The sequence below is a fragment of the Anopheles funestus genome, chromosome 2RL (genome assembly GCF_943734845.2).
Source record: "Anopheles funestus chromosome 2RL, idAnoFuneDA-416_04, whole genome shotgun sequence".
Classification (NCBI taxonomy): Eukaryota; Metazoa; Arthropoda; class Insecta; order Diptera; family Culicidae; genus Anopheles; species Anopheles funestus.
In genome coordinates this window covers 53,256,415-53,282,321 of record NC_064598.1, presented here as the reverse complement: position 1 = coordinate 53,282,321, position 25,907 = coordinate 53,256,415, and the positions used below count along the sequence as shown (strand labels likewise).

The 25,907-nt window shown below is 38.2% G+C and overlaps 1 protein-coding gene across 6 annotated transcripts in view; it reads left to right on the top strand.

The window, feature by feature from the left end:
- The first annotated feature begins 823 nt into the window (after nucleotides 1–823).
- The window catches only part of LOC125760789 (alpha-1,6-mannosyl-glycoprotein 2-beta-N-acetylglucosaminyltransferase), a 47,003-nt gene continuing 21,919 nt past the window's right edge, over nucleotides 824–25,907 (top strand). Inside the window, exons 1-3 of one of the 6 annotated variants that reach the window (XM_049421297.1) lie at nucleotides 824–928; nucleotides 3,402–3,716; nucleotides 23,760–24,436. In XM_049421297.1, coding sequence (XP_049277254.1) covers nucleotides 24,427–24,436 — 10 coding nt within the window. In that variant the 5' untranslated portion in view covers nucleotides 824–928; nucleotides 3,402–3,716; nucleotides 23,760–24,426. The other 5 variants (XM_049421295.1, XM_049421296.1, XM_049421298.1 and 2 more) reach the window with 5 other exon arrangements.

Sequence of the window (25,907 nt, the reverse complement as noted above, 5' to 3'; positions counted from 1 at the left end):
TCACCCATATGGCATCAGGTGAAGGAGACGGCAAGTGGTGGCGCATTGCGCACGTGCAGTAACAGTGTATTGCAAAATATTAAAAATGAAAAATTAGTTAGTTATAAATTAAATTTGAATAAATGTCATCATCATAACCACGAACACAAATAAATTGATAGTGTATAAAACTAATCGTAACAAAAAACTAATTGAATGAAGTACTGGGCAGCTCCATCAAACACGTGGGCCGTAAAATACCTTCGAATACTTAGTATACAAATGTATGTTAAAGAATTGTTAAGATTGATTAGTGTAGCTCATACTCAAGTTTACTGAAAAAATGCTTTGTAAATATTTTTTTTCTAATTTTAATTTACTCTTAATATTAACAATTTATTTCTGAAAAATCACCTGTACCCCTATACTGCATTGCTTGCGATAGTTAATTGTGAAAAGTGATCATTGTGCTACCAGTGTGTCTTTCACTGTGGTCACGATTACGGCATTGTCGGTGAGTGTTTCATTCCCGCATCCGAGATGCAAAGGATAGGAGCGGAGATAAGCTCCGTCAGATGATGAGAAACTTTGAAATCAACTGTGGTCGTGCAACAGAGACAGAGAGAGAGAGCGGTCGTCCAAGCATGATGTAAACAGTGCAGCACCCGCAGCAGAGCTGTTTAAAAATAAGCAGAAACAAGCGTGTGCGTGAGAGAAAAGGAACGATAGAAGTACGCAATGGTGGGGAATGGAGCAGCATGCTGGCGACTTAAAAAAGAAACCGCAGTCTCCCCGCGAAACCGAACCGTCTTATCGTAGGCAACGGTCGATTGCTGTGCGATTGCATCTGCTGTGGGTTTGCTCAGGCAAGTGTCAAAAAGTCGGTAGCAATAGCAAGTGCCAGATGTGAAACACGGACCATGTTCGCGCACGAGTCGTGGAAATCCTAGTAGGCGTAGGATAGATAGTAAGAAGCACCATTTACATCCGGCAGCATCCATATTAGCTACCGGGGAGCTACGAACGCCAGCTCCATCGAAGTGCAAATCGATCGGATAATTTGCATCGACGTTGCCGTTGTGTCGTGTTGTTCGATAAGAGGTGTGACAAGCGCAAAAAATCACAACAATATCGTGCTAAAAAACCGTGCTTTTGGTGACGTATTTTCTGCTGCGTTGTGTTCATCGTGCGCACGCCCCTTGTCGTGCTCCGTTCTCTTTAGTGTTGGCGTTTGTGCGTGTGTGTGCGTGTGTGGGAATTGTGAGAAAGGGATTACAGCATACAGAAAGGGGGCGCCCAGGATTCCAAAAAACAAAAACAACACGATAACAAAATGGTCATCGTGAATCGTTCAAAACACACCTCCGTTAGTTTGTGAAAATACATAAATCACCTCGGAAAATTCACCCCGAACCTTTTTGACAAACAGCTGGCACGGCATGGTCGTTCAAATTGCACTAAGCTCACGTCCATTCCGGTGCGGGCGTTTCATTCATCGCAAAACATAACCTTCCGTGTTCGTGCAAATACCAACACCAGTGTGACACTCCTTACCAAACGGGCCCGGTTCCTGCTGCTCCCAGAAGGAAAGGTATGACCAACCTTTCATTCCTGGGGCATGTTATTTTTTGGTATCCACCATACAGGTGTTATGAATGAAAGTGTTTCCGCGCATGCTTGACCATGTGCCAACATCCAAGAGGGAGGGGGAGAATTAGAAATCTTCAAATATCTCATGGATTTTTACCGTCTCATCTCTTATCTATAGATAGTTTTGTTTGTTTGTTTGCTGTTTTCTTTGCAAAGCTGTCACAGGAAAATTACTCATTTGTCATGAATTATTTGCAAATGCAAACATTAGCCAAAACAACGGTAAATGAAGAAGTTTTTTTTGTTTTATGTATTCACACTAATAAAATGTGTGTACTTTCATAAACATTGCCGGTGTTCGTGGGCTAGTAGTGACAGCAGCTGTTGGTTTTTTGCTGTTTCCTTTTATACTAATTGTGGATGTGTAAGTACTTTGCAGATTGCATAAGGCTATATTTTTCCTACGCCGAGCTTTCGTACATTAATTAACACAATTTCGGTGTTTTTTAAAGGTGTTATTATAATGTTTCCAAATTATGATTAACGCTTTTGAGGTTCATAGTGGAAATAGTACTGCACGATTGTGTAGTATGATAGTTGCTAGTAAAAAATGTCAGTAATGGCATATTTACGACAGGAACTTACCGAAAGAATGGCGGTGTTGATAAAATTCGATGCCACAATCAATTTCATTAATACTCGGACCTTGTCCGCGACGTCATCATTTCTGTTGTGTTTGTTTGCCCGAAAGCGTCATCGTGTTACACAGTGTTGAAGACACAGAAGCATGGAAGACACAACACTGCCATCCTCTCCGGCCGGTTGGTTCGTTTCCGGCGGAAGGGATCACTTTGACACACGACATGTGGCGGGGGCCTGCGTACTCGGCGTCGGCTTTGCGTCGGTCTGGCAACGTCACGGAGCACGAACGCTGTTTTCTCACTCTCCCGCCGGAGCACACATGAAAGAGCCATTACTAAGCTGTGCTGCTTCCCTGCCGGACAAAAGCTTCGACCATTAGTACATGCGTGACTGTGGCAGCGGACGTACTGTTCGTCTGCTGTAACCGAGTCTGCTGGAGAGCGGTCGATTTTTCCAACGCAAACGCGATACCAGTGCGAAAATCGTGAACACATTCGTGGTGGGAAGAGGATTGACTATTCATTTCCAACTGTGAGGCGAACAGTACGTCAACGTGACGCGTTAGATTTGCTACAGCTGCATCTATCGATTGGGCAGGTGTAACATTGCAATCGACTTCATCAATGATATACGGTGAAGTGAATATTTGAATTGATAAGTTGACGATAAGTTTGGCGAATAAATTCGTTTTCCCTGCCTGTACGCAGAATAGTGGGACCGTGTGCGCGTGTGTATTTGTTCTATCCAATAATGTTTTCGACTGTTGTTCGGTTGTTGTTTATTTGGTGTCACTGTGTTACTTGGTTTGATTTTTAGTAGCTCCTCGCTACGAGCAGCAACGCAATCTTCGTTTCCATAGCCACTTTCATCGTGCAACGTAACCGTCGCCCGTAGTCATCGTCGTCTTGACTAGGGTTATGTTGCTTTGATTGAATAAACGAGCGAGTGGAACCTGCTTGAAACTGCTGCCTCACGGCAAAACAGGCGGCAATAAGGTGGTAATGCCGCCTCCTGTTGCCTTTCGCACCGAGAAGAAATTCCAGTTTGCCCGCAATTCAGTCAAAACGGGATTTTCAACATTTTGGAAGGGGAAAGAAGGAAGAAAAGACGATATTGAAGTTGATACGGCAATTGCATGCGAGTCACAAAAATAAGACAATTTTGTCGCTAAACCTTCGCCTTCTCTACAGCAACTTTGTGGGCGATTGTGCGTAAAAGTGTTACCCCGGTCACCTTCCAGCAGATCAGTGAAAATAGTGGAATCGTGTTGTACGATGCAAGTGTAAGAAGCATCGAACGTAATGTTTAAATATAAATATTGTTCATCCGCGTGTGTGTGACGGTGTGGAAAGTGTTCTGGGGATAACGAGAAGATACACCCAACATATAAAAACAACGTTAAACCGTGTAAAACAGACGATTCATTTAAGCATCCCAACGCTTCTCCCCCTTTTTTGTTCGGCTATGTTTGATACAGACAATGACCAGCCTTGGGGTGTGCAAAGGTAAGTTTACCATACATTAAAGTTTACCTTTTAATTACCCACCATGAACAGCTAACTTTATTAGTTCGCATCCTCGCGCCCTTATAGGGCATCTGGCAGTGTGATGAATTTGATTTGAAGGTTATTTGCTCGCTCAAATGGTACACGATACACCGGCAAGGGCAAGGTCGCTTTGGTAGACACGATTAACACTCCACTATGGTCGAGTACACGTCGATGAACCAAAACCTCCGTAAAACACCGCAATGCGTTTCACCATTAATTGACGCGGGCAAGAAGCGATTTCATGCTTGCCGGGTGTTTGCCAACCTGTATCGAGGATTGATCGTGGTGACAAACTGCCGCAGATGTACACTTTTGTCAGGATTAACAACATGCCTGTAAGCATGCGATATGCTAGTATAATCTGGAACTGCAAAGTTTATCTTCAGGGTTTTTTGTTGTCATTAAAATTTCCAACGACTTTCCATTTTTCTCTCTCGGCAAAGTTCGTTAAAAGTTTTATTTTTTTTCTTCCACATTTTCTACCGAAGAATAAATTTCAATCACAAAACTGTGTAAGTGAATTATATCTATATTTTTTATAGATATAGTGCGTCTGTTTATTAACTATTATTTCTTAATAATAACCATTATTTATATCGTTTTACACTTTTAGCAAGAAATCTACTCGAGTCCACTATCTGTCGAGCTTTTGCTTGGGAAAGTCTAAATAACTTTTCTCTCATTGTCCCTTGCGAGAGACAGATGACAAATTAAATCAGTTGAACAAGATGACACGAAAAATTAAGTGCCAACAATCAATTCAATTTCTAGTTTAACAGTAAGCAGACCTTTAAGCTGCATTTTAATGTGGGATCTACACAACAATAGTATTGTTTGAGCCGACCTGGATAACGATAACCAACGATAACGATGTACTAAACATGTTTTAAATACTGTTTGTTCCACTTCATCCAAATCTGATCAATTTATCTGATGTTGACGGGCTAATGTTGATTAATGTTTCCTTATTTGACATTCATATTTTGTTGTTGTCATATTAGATTTTGTAATAACTAATTTATTTTTATTACCAATTGCCAACGATTCGGATACGGTGGCCATTGCCACTTGACGCTAATTGCAGTAAATTTGTGTCACGAGCAAATCCATTTTAAATGAAACGCGATAACATTACAATCAATTGATTTGCATTGTGTCAATATTGCAGGCAGAATTTCTTGGAACTGCAACCAAGCATCCAGCATCAACGGGTCACGAGGGTGAAATTGATTTCAAACTCATGTTTTTCGTGGAATGATTTAATCTCACCGATTGAACATAACACACTTGCTTGGGTTTATTTTTTGGAAGACGCAATAAATGTGATAACATGATTAAATAGTAAAGAAATATTTGTATTCCAACCAATTTTCACTCAAGATAGCTCTTCAAAAAGTCCTAGCATTACATTTGCAAAATGGTTTCCCTCATTTGAAAAATCAGTAGATTTCACAATAAAATTAACTTCATCGAAATCGTAATGCAGTTCCGATTGTATAAAAAACCAGCATTCAGCATTACTAAAGCTGAACATCACAATCGGCTAAGGCGATAAACTTGTCAATGAAGTGTAAATACGATTAAACGGCAATGGGCGTGCATGTTAATAATATTAAAGGACGATCGATGAAATGTTCATATTCAGAAGATTAAAAAAAAAAAGAAATCCAGGTAAATAAAGGAAGCATTTCCTTCTGGCAGGATGAGTTAACTGTATGGCCTGCTCGGGTTGCACAAACCAATTGATCGAAAATCGAACCGAAATTATGTCCCTGTCGGAGAAGGCTGAATGGAGCCGTAACAGTACCCTCGTGTGACCTAAATTTAGTTTCACTAGTTCAGAGAGGAACTGATAGCTGGTAAAAGGGTCGGGGGATAGATAGATATGAACGAATGGCACGTTTGTAGGATCTGCGAAAGATCAAACTTCAACCGAAACGGTTTAAATTTGGCCGTAAATCCTACCGGTGTACGTGTGTCGGTTGCAATGTCCGAGGGATTTCCGTCTACCTTTTCACCGTCTCCATGAACTACCACCATCTGGCGAAAGGTGTACGATTCCATTGCGCTATCAGTGTTCGTGGCTGACAGAAGCATCATAAGCCATTCGAGAAAATCCCAGTCGATCGTGCACGGAATCGAATTTCCACATTCCAAACCGTTCGTTGGTTGGCGTCATCCAATCCGCTACGTTTTTCGGTCCAATAAATCCCAGCACAATCAAGTACAAACTTGAACAAGTCCGTGCATTATGAGAAAACAATTGGAAAATAAATTACCAGATTTGCATTGGAGAAGGGCGGACATTATGCAGGTGTTGCTATCTATATGATCCGGTTTCCCCAGGGAAATAGAAAATCATTAACGGCCATTTTTAATTTGTTCTCGGGTATGATCATTAATTCGATTTACAAAATATTCATAAGAATCAAGAATTATGCTAAACCTATCAAAGATCTCAGAACCTCTTCTTTAAAGACAGACATTTATCGTTGTCAGATGAACACATTGCGTATTTCTTCGTGTATAAACTTCCTTTTTAGTCATAATTTTACCCTCAAAATCCGAGGACCATGTTATACATAAATCTACGACGTCTTTTTGCATGAGGAGAGCGAATCCTCTAATAATGAAAGCGATACATCTAGCATTTCTTAAAATGCTGATACACATAAAGAAAATTTATAAGAATTTGTTGGCTAAATAAAATATATTTTTTGTGTTTACTAATAACTTTTCTTTCAAGCTTGATCTTTATTACTGAAAAACTTTTTCCTAAAATAACATGCCTAAAATTGAAGGTTTCCTCTTATACACGGTGAAACATGGTAATTGAATAATTAATTACGTTTACCCACCAAGGAAAAGTATTCGTAATAAAATTGCCCATAGCTTTAATTTTTCCCGCAGTCTTAGCTTCTAACGTACAGATCGACATTAGCATAAATTTAGAAGCCTCTCATTAATTGTGTAATGACGCAATGTGATAAGTATGATCATTAGAAATTACATTAATTACAATGCCTGATGGTACAACGAATTAACGATTGCACGGCTGTATTTTTGGGAATAGAATCCTTGACAATAATGTCCTATGTATAATTTGTCATGGCCGTTTTTTACATGAAACCGCTATCAAAAATGTACACCTGTTAGTGGCATACCCCTTTTTGGACAGTGATTGTTGGGAATTTACAAGATGTCCACTAGTCCACAACTCCTTGGTGATTGGAGAAGTAAACGCACCAACCTTAGGCACTTGGTACCGGCGGTAATACGTAGATAACTTTCAGGGGCATGTTGACGTACATTATAGCCTATTTAGCAGCGTTGTATTTTTATTCGTAATCTAGTTTATTCAACTTCCATGTGCCGCTTAACAACAATGTACTGCTGGTTATCATGTTGCTGGATGCTAACGCTGATTAAGGCGATCTCGGGACAGTACATACGGATATGACCGTGTCCTATTGTGAACTATTTTTAGATACAAAGCAATGCGTTGTTGTAAACTGACGATGACGAAATTAGCTACTGGCTTGGCTTTGGACACTCTAGAAGAATTGAAAGAAGAGAAAGCTGACGTTCTTGAAGTGCACGTGATTCTACAAGATTGTGCAGTCTTTCTTTTTGAAACATAACCTTTTTTAGTAATTGCTGTTCTTTATCTTATTGGTTTACTTTTTTCAATGGGTAATGTTATTCATTTAGTTGTTGAAAATTACAAGTTTTTTTTTAATTTTCCAAAATCAAATCTTCGCTTTTTTGAGCTTATATTATATTATAATACATAAAATATTTCATTTTCTCATCTGTTTGCATTGAACAAATCAATGAAAATATAAGATATCTCAGAACTATAAAATAAGTATCAGCTTATAAATTTTGATTTTAATAATCTCGAATGTTCTGTCGGAGCTCTTTAAACCACTCTGGATCAGTCGTCATCATCTGTTAATCGCTTATCCCTTTTTCAAATTGATAAAAGATAAAATTGTTTAAGCATTTGTCATTCTAATGACATGATCAATCCATCCGGAATCGTTCGAATCATATTTCCTGCTTCTCTTACAGCAAAATACATTTATTTCAAGGAAGTTTTTGTGTCATAATAATTTTATTGTTATCGAACATTACATACATCGAGCATATTAAGATATCCATTAAGAAAAATTCTTTCCAAATGTTCATCATCGAGCATTCCTGCTACAACTAAGGTTAGAAGCATGTCTTATCGTTTGGAGATTCATGGAATTTTCAAAACCCAAACCAACGTCAATTAGTTGCAATTTTGGATATCATTAAGTGTCTCATCTTTAATTCGTGTTAATAAGAGCGAAAATGAAACCACCGAGTGGAAGTTCATAGTCGAATAATTAAATGAGAAGCATTTTAACAGCCACTCGACCCACAATTATGGCGAGCAATTAGTGAGACGTCAGATTTATTGCTTGTATGGGCTATCAGTACATTTCATCTAAAAAATTTAGCACTTTGTTAGATGCAATCACAACATACCGGTGCCTAAGTATTTTTGCAAATGGTTGTGACCTGTTTCCTACTCGCCGGATCTAATTTCCCATGGAGTAGCGTCATACCAACTCACTCAAGAGTAGTCGTGGTAGTGTCGCAGTTGTTTCAATTTTCCATGGATTTTTATCTTGCGCGTGGCCAATTTAAAAATAACCGAAACCTCACCCTACCGACGCCAACTTTATGGGTTATTATTTTTAATTAGAGAGTAGTCCGACCTGCCCAGCCCAGGGTAAAATGTTATTCAGCAGGGTAGAAACAAGAATAATTTTTTTTTCGGCAAATCGCAAGCGCCACTCGATGTATCAATGCTGTGTCGTTATCGTGTCATCATTATCTATCATTATCGCTACAAAATTAAACATTATGCCCACCTGGGGTATGGTTTGATTGTTGCGAATTCAACCCATTTTTTCGTCCTGTCCCAAAATTGAAGCTTAATGTGATAAGGTCCCCCCCCCCGCGTCACTTAATTCCGTAAGCTACGAGCACTCGGACATTGTCGTCTTCGTCGTTATTGGCACCGTGGCCGGATTTGTACGAAGCAATTTGTACGTTCACTGTAGAACCGGATTGTAATTTAAGCTGAATGGAGCATTACGATTAGGATACTGGGAGCCATTACCGAACGAATGAAATGTCGCTCAATTTCTGGCTGACCTTGTTACATGACTTGTGTGGAGGTTTTTTGTTGTTGTTGGTTTGTTTGTATCTGCACGTTGAAAGTCATTTCGTTCCACCATAATCTGAACGACCATTGATGGATATATGATTGTGCTTTGTGAGTCCCTTGTGTTAACTGCGCAGAAATACCCTATTAGCTTCATTTTTGTTGCTATACAATAATGCTATTGATTTAAATTGATGAGACATTCGCATGTACTTACAGTAGCATGCATCATTACAACCGTAAATGGTCAACGTTAATGCAAACATTTCGTATCATTGTTCGTTTGAAATGAATTTGATAATCGTAATCATTAAAAAAATATTCACATTTATGATAATGAAGCATGAGATAATTGCACTGTACGGAGATGTAAGTATTGATTGATGCTCATATGTCTTAATGTTTTATTGCAACATGTGTGTGGTACTTCGTTCACGTACATTGTTACAATGTGTTATTTACTATTTCTTGGTTAAAACTAGTCGTTGAAAAGAAAAGTGCATTCTCATTCATCAACGTCATGCATTTGCAAGATGTTCTACAAGTGCCATATGGACTGCAACATTCTTTGTACAAAAAGATAAGTTCTAAAAATCAAATTTTTTTATTCTGTTGTTGTTTAGTAAAACTTTTTTTGGGTAGTTTTTTTCAGCAGACACCCCGACGATGTTACTTTTCCGCTTTAATCCCGTTTGTACGTCGCTCCAACAAATTGCAATCTATTATTCATTCACTTCCTGTCGTAAATACACTCGAAGTGCATTGTGTGCAGGATACACATCGCGGAATTTCGCGGAGTACAAAGGAAACATTGTTTCTAACTCACTACTTTTCTCACTTTTTGGTAGTAAGGTTATTGCAACTGGAAAACTAATCTTTTTTATTCATCTGGGAAACTTATACTAGTTTCGTTCCTGTTCAACTTATTTGGTCTTTGTTAATACAAGCGGTGAATGTTTTTTTCTAAACTAAAGAACCACAACGATTTTTTGAAGTTTTCTTAAAAAAAATTTCATAAAAAATAATAATTAATAACCCACATAATTTATGTTTTTTATTGTCTTTTTGTGTGTTTTTATTGTATTGTGTGTGCTCATATTAATCGTAACCATAACCCCATCCCTACCATCACATCATATGAATTCCATTCATCAATCTCTAGAGGTATAAACAGTCATCAGTGTCATTTAAGGGAGGATCATTTTTGGCTTCTCCATTTTATTTTTCTAGCGCTTGTACGGCCACATAAAGGATAATTAAATTCTATCGGTGTGCAATTAATGGGCCAAAGCATATAAATCGTTACTGGTCGGATCTTCAATTATTACACCGCAGCATGTACAGTTTGACCTATGAAATGTAATGTAATTCGAGAAAGATCCGGCTTGGCACAGTTTTAATCTCTTTTCACCTCGGTGGAGAATTGTAAGCGAAAAAAAAGTTGGAATTTCATTAGTCTCCATCACAGCTGGACCATCGATGTCAGCAAACATCCGACATCCGATGTTGATGAAGTACTTTTCCCAACGCTTTATGTATCTTTAATTTTTCTCTACGTCTGACCATAATCGGCACCCGAACGGAACGAAACGATGTTGACATTGAATTTGCATTTCGGTTGCAATACCCTCGTTTTTTTCATTCGTTTTGAATGAATGAGAGCTGTTCCACATTTAACCGGCGATGGGTGGTTTTAGTTAACGAAGGCCCAAGTCTTCATCGGTCACTGGTTAATGGGGGCATCGGTTAAGCTTCAGTAGACAATCCACTGCCCAATTGTTCTTCTGGGTCGTGTAGGTTAAACTTCAGTTTTGGTACGTTATTGTTTTATGCACTCGTATGGAGTAATTCTACTAATATGTTGAGCCTTCCGTTGTAAGCCTTAAAATATTTTATATAAAAAATCAAATTTCCTTCTGATATTGAGTAACTTCAACAAGTTTGCCACAATATTTTGTTTTACAACTGAATAATAAACATGAACAGTATTTTCTTTTATTCAATAAAAATTAAATTAAACGATATAAAAAAACAATATGATTTTTTGTTGTTGCTCTAATTCCCAACCGTCAATCAAATTTACCGAAAAAAAGATGCTTCTTTTGCTGATTCAAGACAAAACCCATCTATTACCATGTGCGCAACCATCGTGAAATTGAAAATGCCAAAACAGATCAGATTGAAAACGCATTCTGATATCGCTGTCGTTGACTTTTCGTACACCACCAATCAAACCTGTCCAGCGTTAAGTGCTTCTCTTATCACACTCCTATCAATTGGATTTGTTTTGCAAAGGAAAGAGCGAAGAAACACATCCACTTGACCAAAGCCACAAACCGTACCGAACCAAAAAACCGGAAACCGATCCAAACCATTGCATAATGATTGACATACACGTGGAGCTGAGTAGAACACTCCACCGGGTAAGATGATGGTGGTTGAATCCGGACAGGAATTTGCCAACACTGCATCTAGTGCCGAAATTGGTGAGGCAGAAAAATAAAAGTCTTTCAACTCATGGCCATGGCAGCAACATTCAATATGGCGTCTTCGTACCCAAAATGGTACTCTGGGAGGGCGAGGGTGCTTGTTTGCTGCGGGCAGGGTTTTGCCTTGCAGCTGAACTTATGTCCCAGCTTGTCAGCTAGTTGGTAATGTCAATTTGCTTTTTCGTTGCCCTGTTAGATACTGTGTCGACGAAACAAACGAGCCTTGAAGAGCGAAGCAATGCGAAGCCTTCCTCGTGGTACCATTCGACAGGAATCTGAAAAGGATTCCTTCAAATAAGCTAACAACCATTTCCTTTTTCGGGACAGATTCAACCACAGTGTGGAACGCCTCGGAATGGGAGAATTGTATCAACTCGTCGGGTAAACGTCCTTCGTCCTTTTTGAAGAACTTATCGTACTCCACCAGGCAGATATCCCTGCGGATAATACATATGTCAGAGCCAATATCGTGCACCTGCTGTAAGGTTTGGGAGTTGCCGTGGTATCGTAACCTTTTGAAACTGCAGTTATGCGATAGAAGACTGTTTTAGCCTTTGGGGTCTAAGTGTATCTAAAACAAAATAAACAAATGGAACCCTTGTTTGTTGGCTGTTGTGCCTGTGTTTTGCAATTACATGTTACACCCTAACAATACTATCAAGTGTAGGCATTCACTCATATGCAACTGCAGGTGCTACGATTAAGTAAACCTTTCAATTGATTTTTTAAAGCTTATCAACTTGTTTTGTGCAGTTAGAAAATTCATACAAAAAGCCTTTCCACACCCTATCGATGCGAATGAAAAAATATATGCTTATCGTTTTTGTGCGCTTTCCCCTTTGTGGCAAACAATTGTTGTTCGAAAGGGTAAATTAACGATAGTAAGTCTAATGAGAAAAACCTGTTCTCATTTGAAGTTTCGTACACATCCACCGTTCCCGATGGACACTGCGAACGGTACGAGCACTATTGCAATTTGGTGTAAATTACCATCCTTTCGGTTTCTTTTTGTTTCCACGTCACCGATACTGTCACCGTCGGCAAATGCAAATATTGTTCGTGTGTGCCGTAACTTTGCATTCCGGTGCAGTCTGCATTTTAAACAGTTTCTTCTACCGATGGTATATCTTATGCAGCAGTACTGTTCCGTCTGTTCGTTTGTTTGGGTACATAAGCTCAGTGAGTGACACTTTACCTTCGCCTCAAAAACTACCGATTCTCTGTGATTGTTTGATTATCCACAAACCATAAGTGTGCTCCAGCTTTAGACGACAAACCTTGTTTGTGTGATAGTGGATTTAGTGGTTTTTTAGGAAGAAAACGCACAAATTCCGCACAGCTTTGTTGTGTATTCTGTTCTATATAGTAGTGGCGTATGCACTGGAGCTCTTTTTTGGGACACTGTTTACTTTAGTTTTGTTGTGGAAGTTGTATTTAAATGATAATGTTTTTTTATATGATGATATGTAAAGGAAAAATTACTATTTTACAAATCTTATTTAACACTAAAATCTGGAATTTTAAAACTTTGTTTTAATTGTTCAATTAAATTACATTAAATACAGACATGCTTGTGATCGCTTTTACTATATATCTTCGATAAATGAATCATACCCCAAAACAATAAATAAGACATTTGTACAAATTTGTCTTACCTTTATCTTTGGCGGCGACTTGAATGCCGATTCCAAGGATGCTTTTTCAGTACCTTGTACTTATCTGAAATTATTTCGACATCATTTGAGGTGATCCTCATCATTTTACAGCATAACAAGCATAACAACAAAATCCATCACTGATTTTACATTCCATCCATCACTGTATTTGTCTTATGTGATAAAACATGAGCTGTGGAGGGGATTTGTTTGCTTAAATCTACCAGTTTACTGCGCCCGAAATCGCTGCAGGCATCGTAAACCAAAACTAATCGTAAACTTATCACGTGTGGTAGGGCTTTTGCATCACGCATTTCGATTACTGCAGCGTTATCTTCCAGCCGCGCAAGATTTGACCCTCCAGCACGAGCTTTTTTGATGGATGATTTCTAGTTATTACGATTCTAGCACGTCGCCTCTTGGCAGCCGGTGCCGGGGCAGCATTACGTTGCTACTGCCACTTTCTTCATAATATTAATAAACGATAATTAAACGCCTGCTCAGGATGGCGCTGATGGCAACGTGGCTTGCGTGATGACGTGATGGGTTCTTCTTCCCTCATCCCGCGTTGGGGATGAATTTATTTTTCGCTTCATCTTCCACGGGCCAGCAAAATGTGCTCCAACGCCGAGAAGCAAAACTACGTGCTGCTGGTAAGTCGCTTGAAATCGTGTGCAGTGTAGATGATCCGATGGATTTCCGGCACGAGCATAACGCGTGACGGGCGCTTGGTTTGGAGAATGGGTTCGCTTGACACCTCATCTGTCGTGTTAATTTGTAGTGTGCATAAACGTCGCTAACCGTGCGGACCCGCGTCATGCGAAAACCAAGGGCAAATGCCGGTTTACCATGGGGACAAAATTTTACACGAGAATAAACCTTTAATCTTTGAATCACGGATAATTACAAAATATTGTACTGGAATACTATTGTAAAAGCTTAGGTTTAGCATTTTTATTTCCTTCCAATGGTGTACTTTTCTATAAAAATTTTACATTTAAATCCTCTTATTGTCGTCCTTATTATGCTGTTTTTAAATTATTGTAATAGTGTTTACTTTATTGTGAATTATTTAACAAAAATAATTAAATTAACCAAATATGTTTCACAATCAGTATTATGTTCTCGTTGTACAACATTTCTCACAATAATTACGTCGTAAACAGTCCCACAGTGCGATACACACTTTGCTGTATGAATCGCAGCGATGGTTGTCATGTTGCTTTTCATCTCTTACAACCACTCATAGAATCTTAGCCCTTTGATGCTAACATTATCGCTCCAGAGCTGCTAAGTAATGAGTCAGAAGTTACATAATTACAGACATGTTCTTCCCCTTTTCCTTTTCTTTCTTTTTTTCCATCTTTTGTGTGTTTCCATTGAGTGGAAGTATGCAATGAGATGCTTCTAGAAAAGTGTAGACCACCCTCAGCGTAGAAATACTTTGGAGATTTAAAAGGAATAACTTTAGTAACATTTCCGTCTCGGTATGCGTCACCGATGCACTCTTTTGTATTACAGATCGCTAAGGTTTGATAATGGCTACAACTTGGCGCGGCTCTACACGTGGTTGTGTTGTTGCGCACAAATCTGGTGGCGGTTTTTCACGCTGGGTTGGGAAAATTTCATTGACAGCTGCTTCCCACTCAACGATCGCATCATCTTCAGGCCCGACAAAGGAAGCAAATCGCCGTTGCGTTTAATGCATTGCAATCGCATGCAATTTTCGCTGTTGTTGCGGACGTGCTCGTTAATGCTATTATCTCACGATTCTCCCTTCTTCCCCCGTACATTACACCGTGGTCAGTTCTCATAAACGTTGTTGCAATAACAGCAAATAGCCCATCGTTTCAACGAGTGGCACAAAAGCCCAAAAGTTTACATCCTCCTCCTCACAATTTCGCTCAAACAAGTCCGGAAAACGAGTGCTGCAGTTTATGCAATTTCCACTCCACTTCGTGCAATTAAAACCGAAATCTTTGTCTATCAACGCATGTTTAACACGACACATGTAAACTGTTTTCTACCCAATTTCACAACACCTATAATCATTTAGCATCAGGCTGGGTACTGCAATTGGCAAATGTTTTTTCTTCTTTTAGATACCATGCTGATGTCGAAAATTGAATGACCCGTCATTGCAGTAAACGTGTAGTGAACAGTCGTAATGTGATATGAAGGCTCGCACCGTCGCTGTGTTTGGCTTCCGAATAGTGGTAACGCCTTCCTATTGAAATTGAAAGCTTATGCAATAGCTTTGTTAAGGCTGAGTCTAGTTTTACAACATGCACTCATATCGAATTTTACACTGGATTGCTAAAATAAAATGAACACGGCACAAAAGAAGAAATATTTATTATCTAAGAAAAACTCGTTCTAAGCAATGGTTGGAACAAACGAGTGCTCAGAGTGTGGTAATATAAAACCCGGCCCGTGTTACTAGCAAGAGATCGTCTTATTTATGTGCGTAGTAAAACACCTCCACCGTTGGTACAGCAAATTAAACTACCGAAAAACTAGCGTCGGTGTCGCGCGGAGTGCACTTTTACTGCTTCGAGCCTGTTGCCAGCGGTTAGTTGGAAAGTGATATTGTTGCTTCAACAGCGGACTCTTTCTCCGTTCACCGTCGCACAAAGTGTCTTCCGGCAAGAGGACTAAAGTTTGCACCGGCTGGCGCAAATTACGCTCGGTGCAATAATCTACCAGCAGCTTATGTACCCAGCTCGAATTGCATTCTCACCGAAAATTGCATTCGGTTTTTTGGAATGCTGCAGCGAAGGTAATAGTTGCTGTTGAAAGCCCCCATCAAAGTAAAATTCGCACGTCTGCCAAGTGTGACGCCCCTTTTAGTCAATGCCCTCGATATATCCATGCAAACACATTGCAATCTGTTGGAATGTTCCTTTTTTGCAATTGGTCTTGTACTTTCGCACACGAAAGTGTTTTCCATTTTCCAACGATGTAGCGGGAATGCAGGATAAGGGAGGACAAACATATATTTCCCCAGTGTCTCCACTGTGTCTTTTCCAACCGTCGGTACCCCAACAAGATCTCCGGGAAATAGCAAACAAATATGGTAACTGCATGACGATACAGTATTAAACCGTACGTAGAGCTAATAAATGTCTGGAAACGGTGACACTGTTTATTGTTAATTGTCTAAAAGTGTTTGCAGATGTTGCATGATTCTACTCACATGCATAGTTCCTGTACTGGTTAGTATATTGTATTGTAAAAGCACAGACTGTGCATGCTAAATCTTTTGGGGATGTGCTGTGGGTATCTTGGGTTAAGAAAACATCGTAACAAAAATGGCTTGAAGCTAGTTCAAAACTATCATCACAAAGATATTTCATCCAGTAACTTTGGCCAGTATGGTATGCGTGTTGCATTTGTGTTCATAAAGCAATGAAAATAGCTTTGAAGATATTCTCATGATCTGAAAGCTATCTTCCAAAGACTGGTTTGGAATCCCTTGGAGTGTGGTTGAAACTAGGTTGTGATATCAGAAACTATTACTAGAGTACATGTTCCCTAGGAAATTGCGAGTGAACCCAAGGAATGTTGCCTAACCCAAGATAACAGACCAAAAGCCCATAAACTATGCGCTATAAATCACAATAAAACATATGGGTTCGGTCGGAAATGAACATTCAAAACACCAACGAATCCTGGACAATTTAGACCAAAATACTTCACATTGGATATGGAAGTATTTGTTAAGTTTTACGACTCATGAACCCATGCTATTTGCCGTACAAAATATACACTACACGAAAAGCAGAACACTATCTAATGTTCAATAATGCCCTTCTGACCTATTGAGGAACATATCCAGGCTTGAAAAATTGTCTCATTTACTTCAGGAATTTCATCCATTCTTAATCGGCATAGATCTGTTCGATAGGGATGTATTGCTTTGCAGAGCTCGAGCTAAACTACTCTTGTATGACCTTCGTTTCGATCCTGGATTTGTAGTTAGTGCTGTGACTGCTGCTTATCCAGTCTTCCGATTGTTTCTTAATAATTCCGGTACAGATTCCAGTTACACATCTGATTAAAAATTATAAACCGAAGGTCCACATGCAATGGTCATATCTTCTCGTGATAAAATATTCACCATTCTACCCAGCTTGAACATGCACTTTCGACCGTTGCAACCGTCTACCAATCGATCTAACTGAGACGCCGGATCAGTACTACAGCACAAACCGACCCGACACGGGTACACTGGAACCATAAATAAACGATGAATGGACGAGAATACACCGTTCGGTACGGTAAGCATTGCGAAATCTATAATCTCCTTTTTGTTCCATTTTCAACTGTTCGATTCTATTTTCTTTCCACGATCGACATCATAACCCTTCTACCCTTCATGAGTGGCAAACTAATAGCATTTGCACTTGATCCTCACGACCGCGAACGGGGAGAAGTGTGAGTGTTTGATGGGTGATAAATTATGCTTCCTTTTCCAGCCGTCGTGTGATAAATGTCTTGCCCTTTTGTGCTATATGTTCTGGTCGGGGACATGCAATTCTTGGATATATGCGGTGCACCTGACTCCATTACGAAATTCTGATGCAAGTTACAAAAAATGAGTCACCATTAATAATAGATTTCAATTAGTTACTACCAGAAGGCGTTCGTGTCTTCTACGCTCGTGTGTGCTTGCACCGGAAGAATCAACCTGTAATCCGGGTGTATTTTTATTTATTTGAAATTTTTAGCAGAATTGCAAAATCTACTTATCCGATGCCCCTAGCTTCCTAGTCAGTTTCAAGCTTTTGTGAGAGCTAAAAGTTAAAGAAGAGCATCTGATTACATTTTTTTTCAAGAGCATTTGTACAGCTCAACCGGTATCAATTTTCAAGCAGCATATTCTCGACACGTTTCGGATATTGCGGATTTTGCAGACAATTTTGGTTCTTTCGTTCGTTGTTGAAAGCTGAAAGTGACAGGATACATAAATAAAAGAATTAAACACACACGGCATCACTACCGTTGCACTAGTGCGGCCGACGGTCGTGATGAACAGTTTCACTGTCAACAGATGCCTGTCGGAGCAAGACGGTAACTGACAAAAAAAATGGAATCAGAGCACTAGCACAACAAATGTGGTATGTGATGTGACAAGATTCACATATTTTTCTACCGACAGATACAAATTGTCCCTTCTTTGTACGAAAAAATTTCTTTCTAAAATTGGAAAAATAGATGAAGAAAGATTACTTACAACTTTGCTGCACGCTATCAGCTTTCTACACCCAACAAAATGAACGATCAGAAAAATGTTGGGCTTAAACCTGATAAAGGTTATGCTTGAGCTGACGTTTCGAATATTATTCATCCCAATAACGTACAATACACATATGTGTTCATGTGGGCGTATTTGAATAATCTTTCGTTTGCTTATTCTACTGTAGCACGATAACAGTTGACGAATGCAAAATGATGTTGGTGGGAAATGTATTGAAAGATCACTTCTTACATATTAGTTTAAGTACAGCTAAACGGCAGAATGAAAAAAAAGTCAAAACAAATGCATATTCGTAATTCTTCAAGTAATACAATAGCTCTTGATGTTTGTTTTAAGAAGAAACAATTGAAATTTCTGGAATCAAAAATTTAAAATGTTAATGCTTGCCAACAATAATTCAGTTTGAACAAAGCTCAATTTTTTGAGAATTTGAAAAAAAGCATAAACTTCATTAACACTGTGTACATTCGTTTCATAAATCATCATTACAAAATGGTTCAATTTTCGCCGATAATACAAAGAACTAGCTACAGGCGGCAGACAATATATCCTTTAGAGCAACAACGATATCTTGCAATACTGTTTAAAAGAAATGTGTCCATTTTTCATAGCTTAATAGGACCGGTCGGCTGGACTAGAATTGATTGATGTTTTGGAAATATGAAGAAACACTTTCGAATACTAATATTCGTTCAGAGAAACCATTTCAGACTCGTTTGACGGGGTAGTGGAAAAGATGGAGCGAATCATAAACAATAAAACTTAAACAAAACACAGGATGCTTTTGCTTTCATACTCAATTTTGCGCTAATGAAACATTATCAAGGCATACCAAGGCATGGTGTACCATTCGTGGTCTTTCCAAAAGCTAAGCTGGTACATAAAAAAGCGAATACCAATTAAGAATGATTTATATGAACAATAAATATATTTCGGAAAATCAACCAATGGGTTCAACCAACCAGGCATTCTCCGGGATCGGTCTACTTTCGCACACAGAGATGCCTCTTCAATAACACAATTTTATTTAATAAATCAACATCAGTTAACATTGTATTTGAATACTGTGAAAACTGGAAACCAATTAGGAACATTTTACGTGAACGCCCTACAGCATCCTAATGGTTTCAGTCATACCGATGTACAATTAATTGACGGTATAAGTAGGTTAAGAGTTCGTTGAAGGCCTTTCTACTAAGAATTTGTTCAAATAGCATTATGGCGTTTGCAGATGGAGAAATGTGCATCGTTTTCTCGGCTAAAAAATCGTTCCTTTTCTTCCCCTTTATTGCACATTTAAGATTTTTCCTCTAAAGTCCTTACATACACTGCAAAATGGGTCTTGTAGAGTTAGCAAAATAGCAAAATAGAACGTAATCCCACTCAATGGTTTAAAACGTTGCACTATAAAGTGCACTCAATCGTAATCTTCATACATTGACATCAAAATCAATAAACCTGTCCTCGTTTACCAAGGATACTCACCCATATCAGATGGAAATATAGTTTATTCGTTTGCAGGAAATTTTAAAATGGAATTTATTAGTTTATTAACAATTTCTGTACATCTACTTTTTAATTATAATACTACTTGCAATACACTTGTGCTGTAATGGAATGCTTTTAATAATAAAAGAAAATAATTTTAAATACAGCAAATGTAAAAAAATGGCTTCTTTAACATTCCATAATCAGTCGACAGCAAACTCTTAAAGGACACAAATATTAAACATTGGTTGCCTGCACGTTAGCTACATTTCGTTTACTTCTTAGAAAACATATGATATGTCACTCTACTTAACCTAACAAAAATATTATTGCATGCAATTAAAATTTAACTTTTAGAAAAGGACATAATCTTTATAGCAAATGTCCCCAACTAATATGAATTGTATCCTGCATTAAGTTATCATCATCTCTTTTCAGTTTTTACTGCAGTTTATGTTGCAGTTTTTAATTACAATTCATCAGCAAAGGACAAACAATCAATAGCGTAAGGAAACGTCTCTTGAATATCACTTGCCATTGTCTGAATGCTCACCATCTGCTTCTACTATAAAATATATTCGGGTGTTCCGATGTGGTAGCGGTAATTGTGTCAGTCTTTCATACGACAGGACCGTTACTAAAACGAAACCAACGAAAAACTAATAAACTATTTTTCAGTAATAGTCACTTTCGTAACATGTGTTAAAGCCACTTCGTTCTTCAATATTAGTCAATACTAATTATTTGCACAAATACACATGCATTAGTGGAATTTCTGTAAAATTTTTTGTACAATATTTTCACAAGTTACTCAATATTCAAGTTAGGTGAATTCGTGATAATCGAATTTTTAAATTGAAATTTTTAAATTTGACAATTTGTTATATTTGATCGACTTTTTGAAATTTAATTTGTAATCTGCAAGTTTTAGGTATTCTCAAAAATAAGTTATATTTTATTGATATAAATATTAGGTTAGGTTAAATTTTAAGTAAATTAACATATTTTTTAACGTATTTCGTAACATGAAAATTTTGAATTGGTCCGAATTTCATACCGTTCATGTTACGTGGAACCATGTATTACTTATTTGAATAACGATATTTTTTTCTAAAACTAAACTTTTGATTGCATATTTTTATTAGTAACTAGTGTACGTAAAATAAGGATTCTAGTGTAGGAAATTAGGATAGTGTAACAAATTTAATTTAACATTCGCGATAACAATTTAGCATTTTTATACAAATCATTTGAGCTACCTTTGGTGTTTACGGAAAACAGAAAAAAAACAAAACTATTTGTAGTACAACATTTCACTTGAACAATTTGCAGATATTTGAAATATTCCAACGCTAGTATCGAGTACATAACCTAACATCAAAGCAAGAAACTTTCGCATGGGTGGAAGGCTTTAAGCTTCATAAAATATTCAAACCATACAACGCGCCTTCACAGTGTTGCTTGCTGTTCGGTACCTCGCTTCATTTCAGAACCTTCCACACTAATCTCGTTCAATCTGTTCGGATCTCTTCCTGGACATCTTTTCCCAACTCGAGAAAACTTGCTATTATGTTTCACTTTTATTTAGCCCATGTTTTACTTACAGTTTACGAGTTTTCAAATCATTCCGTCTCCCAATGGACCTGCACAGTTCAGCGCGAACCGTAGTAAAGACATTAAAACTGGACGCTTTTAATTACTCTTGGGTTTTGATAGCCCGTAAGAATTGAGCGGTTGGTTAAATCAACCTGCCTATGTAAGAATAACATTAAATTTCATTATGTGAAGCATATGTTTAAGTTGTAATGACTTGTTTTAATGATTGGCAACTTAAGGACGTGATACGATTATTTCTTATTAAATGTAACTTTAAAAATATTGTTAAAAAGGATTTTTCTCCTGTTTTTGTGGTATCTATTCTTCTTAGAAAAATGTGTATTTCATTTTTTGGAAATATGTTCACAGTTTTCCGTAGCTTTAATGTAATAAATCATGGAAGTGAAGCATTCAAGTTCACAGCATTAAAATAAAGCAAATAAAATGGATTGCATAAAACTATTTACGTAGGACTGGAAGCACATTTCCTTAATGAAACATTGTTTTGTCTTCAAGGATATTTAATGACTCTTCTAATTTGTTATTACATTGCAGAAGTTTTCATATCTTTACATGTCGCCTTGTACAATACGAAGACATCAATTTTTGTTCAGTCTATTACTTTAAGTACCAAACAAAATTACAATATGGATGACATTCTTTTTTATAAAAAGTGATGACGATCGGAAGAATCCGTAAAGCTGATTTCGACCGATTTCGACTGAATACGCAAATGAAGACTGCTTTTGTAAATCTTTTTTCTATTTCTCTTAGTTAGCTTTACCTCTAGTTACTTTACACGTGTTTTATTCACAACATTGTGCGTTGTACTAAAAGTTTCGCAATTCGATGATAAACTTTTCGTTAAGACAGCTTTTGCCCTAAGCAGGGCAGCACCGTGCATTTGAATGTAAGCTTCCGAGCACACTTAACATCCGTTTTTCGATTGAAATTTAGGCCGGAAATGCGTATCGCTTTGCGACCGGTTGTGTCCTTGTCGTCTATAGAGACGATGGATAAAGCAATCTACGATGCAAACTACGAACGTAACGAGCTTCAATTCAATTCAATTTGTTTCGCAGCATTTTGCCGCCATGGTGGAAAATGGAAAATGACGTTTGATGATGTTTTATTCGGTTGGATGAAAATGTTTTCACTTGCCTGAAAGAAGACGATTTTGGGATGGTCGACTCGCTATAAGTATCTGTGAATTGAGATGAATGAAGGATTACCACCGACAAAAAAAGGATCATTTCTAATATTGGGCCTTAGTCACGCTACCGTGTCCAAACAAACCGTACGGCACTTCAAACGAAACGGAAAAACGACGAAATTTGACGACCCATCAGGATGGGTTTTTCTTACTTCAAGCCTAGAAATGGATCGTTCTCAGCTGTTGTTTAGAGTGCTCTTGTTCTTGCTTTTGGTCGGTATAATTAAAAGGAGAAAAAGTGTCAAACGAGATATTTTTGTGACATAATCGTGTTTGATGCGAAATATAAAACAATTAAATTTGGGTTCCACTTGAACAGATCTTACTAGCATCTTCAGAAGGTCGTACGAATTTCTGCACATTTTGAAATGGTGTTGGAAAAACTTTGCTACTGCGCCATGCCTACGTTACCTCGAACTTACGTTTTGCCATTAAAAACAGTTCAATTCCCACTGGCGGATTTCTTTTCCTTCTTCAGAAGCTATCAAGCAAGAAAATGTAAAAGGAGCTTTGGGGCATTGACAATATTTTTTTCTTGTTTTTTTTTCTTTGAGCAAAAAGTTTAATTCCAACCATTTCTTCGTACTTTCCTTCACTGTCTGCTTCAATCAGTGCGGATGGTACTTTCTGCTGTATCATCCGTCAACTGGTTCGCAGTGTAGAGAAAGTTTCTTTTCAATTCTTCTGTTACTCTTTTGGAATCGGTTTAAGACAGAATCAAATAATTGATATAAAAACGAGTTGTTTTTTTTGTTGCTAACTTTCTTTTCTTTACCGTTTTCGGTATTTGGATAGTGCGTTGCGAATAGTTGTGCAATTTTGTTATGAAAACTACATTTCTTTCACGATCCTGGTGGATGCTGCTTTACATAGAAAATTGTTTCAAAGAAGCAAACGAAGCCAAAAATGTTTCAAGCATGTTAAGTAGCAAAGAATAATGAAGAAATATTAGTTATGGAAAAGAAAGTAAGGAAGTGTAATTATTATTTTTTTAAATATACTTTCATACCACATCTTATTAACGGATGATCCCTAATGCGTCTTAATCAATTTAAATTTAATTTAATCTCTTCCTTCATTCTTTCTTTCACTAGATGCTACCCGTTGTAACTAACCAGCACACGGAGGTAATTGCAGCACTACCAGTGAACGAGTACTGTTGCTACTCCTCCCGTCGAACGACGCCGTCGTCTATGCTTATGTGTCTGCCACGCCATTCACGTCCACGCGGTGGTGTAACACCACGTCCTTACGTTCCGGAACAATGCGACTCGGTTTAATCGCAGGACACTCTGTCTCTTGCCGTCGTCGCTTGCGTCGCCAGCGCTGTATAATAGCATCCGGCTACGGATGTTATGTGGAAATGCAATCGGGCGCGATGCTCGGCTAGCTACTGTGTGAACGTGCTTAACTGTGCTGCACGCTAGTAGTACCCATCATCTGAAAGCTTTTCCCTATGCTCAGTCTCTTCTGGAGTGGATCTTCTGAATGAATGGCAAGCCCCGAACGATGTGAAGTTTTTTTTCCAAGTGACTCTAAATGCTGTTATTCATACATAGCATCACAATCTTAAAGCGGGGTGACATTGAACTGTGAAAGTGCGCGAAAGGAGAATCTCAGGTGAAACAAACTTATCGCACGACAAATACACAAATAGGACATCTGATCCAGCACCGACTACCTCTGCGGCCACAGTCTGGAGATACTGGTACAGTGGAGGAACCCCTTGGCAATCTACGACAGCCGAGTGGACAACGTTATATGATGAGAGGTGAGTAGCTTAAAATCGGAAATACGTCCTGAGGGTTAAGTGCAAACATCACTTCATCGTCATGTAGAAGCAGAAGTTTGTACATGTCTATCTGCACATTGTTGATATTCTGGTTTTCCTCACGCTTGGATTGAAACGCACCTCGTTACAATTGAGATTTAAACCTCCATTTTCATCCCAGCTAAGTACATGGCAACATTTTCTCCGTCCCACCAGAACAATCTAAAGTATCACACGCGCCCAAGATTACGGGCAGCAGTAAAGCAAATACCTTTTGCTTTTGCCGTGAAGTTCGCTCCAGTAAAGCACTAAGAATGTTTTCCACAACTTTGGGGCATGTTTCTTGGTTTTGCTAACAGTTTGGAACACTCACCATGAAGCAGAGACTACCACAACACAAACATAAAAAAATCTCGCACAACTAAGATTAAAGAAACTCCCGGTGAGTTGCCTGCTGATGTCTGTTTTCCTTTCATTCCGTGCGATATTGTGGTTTATCTCGTTTCTTAGTAATTTGTGGTTTTGCTACTAGGGAAGCAACCTTCCGGCCGTTTGCTGGTTGCGATGCTTTACACAAATGAATTGTTTGCTAAAATTTCATCATTTCTTCCAAGATCTGGCTCATCTTGGAAACAACAAGATCCAACCAATATGTGCCTTTGGTACACAAAACTCGACCATTGGAAAATTAATCCATTTAATCGAATTATTACACTGTAGGAACATGGATCTTAACCAGTACGATTGTTTTGTTACACTGCTAATGTTTAGTGTGCTGCTGGGGATCGTCCCCGTTGCGGACACATTTCCCGTCCGCATTCTCCATGAAAGTCAGCTGGAATGGCAAACAATACATCAGCTTCACCGCGCGGAAATTAAGAAAACAAAACATCGCGGTCCGTGTTTTGCAGTCCGCGAACTTGAGTAAATACTTAATTGTGAAGATAAATCGTGTCGTGCGAAACGGGATAAAATGAAGGAAAGATGCTTTATGTACTGCCACGTCGTGATTAATGGGCCCCAAATGGTCGCATGATGCGTGATTTTGTAGCACACGCGTGCAAACTTGAATAATTTAGTGGTTCATGTTAGTGAAACGAAACACACTTGGTGTTTTGTTGTTTTTTTCTCTTCGCAATGCATCTTTGAGAATGGACCCTTTGAATTTATGGTACGAGATACATTTTTTTTTGTATTAAACAAAATCCATTCGTATGATAAAACACGATTGAAATACTTGTAATTTGTACTTGTAACTTGACAATTGTCTTGAAAAAATATTCATAATTTGCGATAGATGTTAATTATTACCAAAGCTTAAAGATGTACTATTACTTCATTCTCCTATACTTATTAAGACAAATATGCTAAATGTAATGAAAAAAATAATTGAAAGATAAAGAGAATGTTAACAAATATTTCTACCTATAGCGGGCAAATACAATATGCATTTCAGGTGGAATGTTTCGCA